The sequence below is a fragment of the Dioscorea cayenensis genome, chromosome 13 (genome assembly GCF_009730915.1).
Source record: "Dioscorea cayenensis subsp. rotundata cultivar TDr96_F1 chromosome 13, TDr96_F1_v2_PseudoChromosome.rev07_lg8_w22 25.fasta, whole genome shotgun sequence".
Taxonomy (NCBI): domain Eukaryota; kingdom Viridiplantae; phylum Streptophyta; class Magnoliopsida; order Dioscoreales; family Dioscoreaceae; genus Dioscorea; species Dioscorea cayenensis.
Window position 1 is genome coordinate 6,102,510 of NC_052483.1, and position 5,390 is coordinate 6,107,899.

The 5,390-nt window shown below is 33.9% G+C and overlaps 1 protein-coding gene and 1 long non-coding RNA gene across 3 annotated transcripts; both read right to left on the reverse strand.

The window, feature by feature from the left end:
• Nucleotides 1-288: 288 nt before the first annotated feature.
• Nucleotides 289-1,720, reverse strand: LOC120274851. 2 transcript variants are annotated; one of them, XR_005541001.1, is made up of 3 exons: nucleotides 1,110-1,720; nucleotides 457-562; nucleotides 289-345 (listed from the first exon to the last, which is right to left on the reverse strand). It is a non-coding gene; the product is annotated as an uncharacterized LOC120274851 (long non-coding RNA). The 2 variants fall into 2 exon arrangements; XR_005541002.1 differs by having other exon boundaries at nucleotides 306-329.
• A 331-nt stretch (nucleotides 1,721-2,051) lies between these two features.
• On the reverse strand, nucleotides 2,052-3,263 carry LOC120274639 (probable disease resistance protein At4g14610). The gene has a single exon (XM_039281176.1). The coding sequence runs from the start codon at nucleotides 3,261-3,263 to the stop codon at nucleotides 2,052-2,054; it is 1,212 nt and encodes a 403-aa protein (XP_039137110.1).
• Between the last annotated feature and the right edge of the window lie 2,127 nt (nucleotides 3,264-5,390).

Here is a 5,390-nt window from a genome sequence, read left to right on the forward strand (position 1 = left end):
ATATATATATGCTCAACATGCTAACAAAAGACAACTGTACTTGAAAAATATAGTTTGAATGAGAGATACAACCCAACGATTAATGTCTTCAATCGATCAACTTTCAAGCTAGACTTAACTTAGAAAATACAAAAGATAATAAAAGTAAATAGACCTCAAACTTGGAAACCAAATAATAATATGACTCACCGGCATAAATACCAATCAAAGTGTTCGATTTGAGATAATAAACAACATGAGCATCTAGAGCATATGTACAGTGCTTTTGTGAATCAGCGATTAATGTAAGAAAGGCTGTAGTTCACGAGAAGCTTTTGGAGATGTAAAACCTAGAAAATTAAGGACCTGTCAAATGGATGACATGATTTCTCAATGTTATAAGTTGCACATTGAATCTGAAAACAAAAAAGATAAGAAAAGAAAAAAACATTTTCTCCTAATAAATGTTGATCTTACTTGATTTGAGCATGAGATGATCTCTAACTTGTGTAGACAAAAACAGAGAAAAATCAAAGACCATTCATTTACTTCCACTAGTCGTGCATTCATTAGGGTTCGCATCCTGTAAAGACAAGAATATTTAGCAAATCAATCATTCTCAATAAGTTAATGTCCCTAGTTTAAATTACATACTTGTACATATTCTTCCATGCTTCCAACATTGTCCATGCATTTAGTAATTAATAATCCAATTATTATTGGTGTTATAATGGGTGCATATTGATAAACTATATATAAACTAAAATTCAAACATAATAATAAAGTAGAGAAAGAGACATACATATGCCAAATTAATAAATGCCCCTTCCAAAGTGAGATCTTATCGAGTTAATATATATATATATATATATATATACCCCTTCTAAAGTGAGATTTTATAGAGTTAATAATACATATATAATGAATTTTAAAGCTCCTTATATATATATATATATATATATTAAAAGAACTCAGTATGAATAGCAAAAATGAATTCTATAATTATATAAAAAATCCTTATGTTTATAGTTGATTAATGAATAAAAAATTATATTAATAATCAACTTATTTTAACATTCATGAATCCTGTGAAGAAGTTGGAAATAATAAAAGAAAAACATGAAACTTACCGTTAAGAAACGTGGCAGAAGGTGAGATGGGATGGTGGCATCATCCCAATCTAAGCTTTCCCACCATTCTCTCTCACAACCAATGAGTATTCTTTGACTGTTGTTGTTAATGCCACTCTTGAATGGTAACTTCTTTAGATTAAGACATTCATACACTAAAAGCTGTGAAAGTCGAGGGAAATCCAATGCAAAATTGCTTATGCTCACTAATTTTGGTAGCTTTTTTATGAGTAGAAATTTCAATGCAGGGAATGTTGGGCAGTGTTCTGAGACTTCTTGTTGTTGGATTTCTTTCTCCTCCTCGATGTAAAACAACGTTTCTATCTTTGCACAATCTGTTATATGTAAAAAAGATAGACATGGGAGATGTAGGACCCAAGTTAAATTTTCCAAATTACATCCCCATATATATAACACCTTCAACACATGAAAAAATTCTGGAGGCGATAGATCTCTCCAAATAATGTTCTGCAGTTTTTTGACATTAAGGATTCTGAGGTCATTGAGATGACTCCTACTTCCATTCATCACAATCTGCTCAAGCTGTGGGAATGATTCAATATATAGTGACTGCAAGAATCCGTGATTTTTGCAACTTAAAGTATCAAATGAAAGAGATGATATCCAAATTGTATAGACTAAGCCAAGCTGTTGGCAAACATGAGAGTTGTTGGAGAACCTCTTTTGATACTACATGCATTCCTATTGCTTTTGATATTTGTTGTGTTTTTCAATTTCCTTTTAACACTTCCAGGTCTACCACCATGGTGGAAATATGTCAATGACCTTCAACTTCTGTAATCTTGACATGTGAGATCTTCCTCTATCTTGTCAACCTATTCAAAACCTCTGCATAGTCGAGATACTGCGATTTCTTCAAATATACTAACTCCTTTGGAGTGATGAGATAATTGTGTCTGAAAATATTTTAGGTATTGCAAATTAACCAAACATTTGATATCCTTTTGGAAGCTCTTTGATACAAGTGCTTGAAAGATCCAAACATGTCAAATTTGGCATCTGTCTGAAAAATCCTTGAGGAATATTTTTGAGACAAGAATTAGTATGTATAATTAAACACAACAAATCAGAACACTGATGAGACAAAATTGGCGAAAGCTCCACCTTGCCTCTTATAATCACTCGGTTCGTGAATCTCCAATTCTTTGTATCGATTGTTGGTGTTTCAACTGCCAACAGATCAAATCTTTTCACTATCCATTTATTCATGTTTTTCCCACAGTCTGATGCTATCCACACTGCCATCTCATAAATTACATCATGTAAGTGCACATGATCATCATCATCAGAAGAGTACAATAAACACGATTCCTCTAGATTCTTAAAGATATATCTCGCTTTGCCATAAGCTTGTTGTAAATTGACAAAATCACCAATCAGGCCTAAACCCATCCATAATTCTAACAAATCATCTTTATGTAACCATCGCAAAATGGAAGCACACAAGAAACACTCCTGAATATTTTGAGGTAGATTATCATAACTGAATTTCAAAATCGGAAGTAATGATTCTTGCACACCTTGAACTACTTCAATGCCTGAATTCTCTATCGATTTCAAAATAAAATCCCAATCTTGGACAGATTTTTTGTTTGACATGGCCTTACCAACCACTTTCAGAGCAAGTGGCAAACCACCACACTTTCTCATCACTTGCTTTGCTATTTCGTTGAACTTTTCATCTGATTCAATAACATCTAAATTTACATTGTCCTTGAAAAGATCCCATGCTTCATCTGGTTCCAAGCATTCCACTTTGATGGTATTTTCTCCTGCACCCATCTTGGCACACACATCTTCAGATTGAGTAGTGAAAATCACATTGTGTTTATATTGTTTGGTGGAATTATCGTCGCTATAAGGATGGGGAATTCCAAGATTAATAAGATCTACTTCTTCCCATATATTATCCAAGAGCAATACAAAGTTGGTAATTTTTAAAGCATTGAAGATGTCTTCTTTACCAGCAGAAAGCTCCAATTGCAAGCCTTTAGCAATCTGCTTTCGAAGTTCTTCCACCTGAATACCCTTTGAAGCTTCGATAAATAACACATGATTGAATCCCATGTTTGCATCACCTGACAATGATTTGTAGATTTTTTTCAAGAGTGTGGTCTTGCCTACACCCCCCATGCCCCATATGCCAATTATACCAACTCTTTCATCTGCCAGATAATTGCGAGCAATATCAACGTTGGAGCTGATTTCTTTCCCCACTGTTCTATGTGATTCAGGGACTGGTTTAGGAGGGTTGCTCTTGAATGAGACTTTGGTTGTTCTCCTTTCAACCCGATTTTTATGTCATTTAATAAATTGATTGCATTCTGCTAATGCTATGCCTGGAAAAGCAATTTAGACAACAAGGGCCTCGAACACAACAACTTTTGCTATATTCATCCAACAATTGTGCTACCTTCTCATCTGTTTCTCAACCTGTTTAAAATCCAATTCAGATGTTTTAAAACCTATATACATTGACGTTGCTTATTATACCAAATTCAAAACACAAACCAAATCTATCAGATAATTATGAGAAAAAAATCATCTTGATTTAGCAGCCAAAAAATAGTGTTAGACTATATTATTATTATTATTATTATTATTATTATCATCATCTTTTTTTTCTTGTGTTTTCAAAATAATTCAGTACCACGCTTACATAATAAAACGTTTATTTTCTCCCATGGAGTATGTTTTATATATGTTGATTTTTTTTAAAATTATTCTTTATGTGGTAACTAATTGTAACTAGCCAATTTAAAGTTCATTATTTTTATTTTTATATCCATGGGTGTGGGTTAGTCAAAATATTAGTCCACGTCAATGTAATAAAAATAATATTCTTTAAAAATTATTATTTAATCAAAACTGTGTGGTGGTTGGGGTTGGCATCTCAAAAATCAATCAACCTCAGTGAATGCTTTTACGAGCATCTAAATTATAAGGTGTATTATAACTAAAAATCAATCAAAATATATATATATATATATATATATATATAATTGTAAACTGAGTAAACATTATGATAAAAATGATATTACATAATCATCATAGCAAATATTTCAAAATTATAGAAACAAAATTTGAATAAAATGACCAAATACAAGTATTAAAAAGCGCATTTAAACAAAGAAAATAAAAAAATTAAATAAGAAAGGAAAACTCATGGATGGAATTTAGCTTTACCAAATCAATCCAACGCTGAAGTTGAAATGGATCGGTGGGCTGTTTCCCTTCATTTTGAGGGAGATCACGCTCTCTCTCAACATCCTTCTTCTTGACCATAAGATCTTTCATGGCTCTTTCTAATGTAACAAGGTTCTCTTTGGTGCAAAAACACTATAGCTCATGTCCTCACGGACAACTGGACTCTGCAAGCAAGAACAGCAAGGTGCAAAACATAGCTTCACCAGCTCCAACATGTCGCTGATTTTGGAAAGACTGTAACTGCAAGCACAAAACCAATGCCCTGAGAAAAATGAAGAAGACGGAGAGTGCAACTTTTGACATTGGGCATTTTCTCAACATAGCCCTAGTTGTTCCTAAAATTATCTAAATGTCCCTCTAAATGTCTTGTTTGTGAAAATGACCTCAAATATCACCAACTCAAAAGTCAGGGTTACTAACTCCAGAGCTGAGAATACTAAACCCAGCCTGGGGTTAGTATTCTTGTTGGATTTCCTAAAACTATTCGTGTAGAATAGTGTTTCTCTAAATAATGAGTATTCTTTTTCACTTTTTATTTTTGTGGTTTTTGTAACTTTACTAAACAACAAATATTATTATTATTATTATTACTGTGTTATTATTATTATTATTATGTAGAAAATTACTCGCTCACCCGTCAGAATTTTCTACTCTCCCACCCCTCCTACTTTTACACACCACTGACACCATTTCTTCCATAGCTGGGTTAACTCCTTTACCCCCACTGCTCACTCAAACGGCCCACGCTGTGAAACCGCCATTTTCTGAACCCGAGGAGCCAGCCGAAAGCTCACCAAATCACACTTCGCTGCTCAACCCTTTCACGCTCCGCTTTGGCTCCGCTAGACAACGCCAAGTGAGCTATGGCAGACATCTTGTGTTCTCCCTCATTATCATAATCAAATATATAACCCAGCTCGAACGTAGAAATGAAACTGATTTCGCGGATCGTCACGCGACTTTCATCTTCAAACGACCGTCAGAGCCGATTTTATCGTCGAGGCGCAGTACGTGCCATTGTCGCCTTCTCGCAACATTGAAGTCAGTAGTTAC

Bases quoted from the DNA above. Each gene is read 5' to 3' on its own strand.
- LOC120274639 (XM_039281176.1), bottom strand. From the start codon at position 3,263: ATGGGGGGTGTAGGCAAGACCACACTCTTGAAAAAAATCTACAAATCA.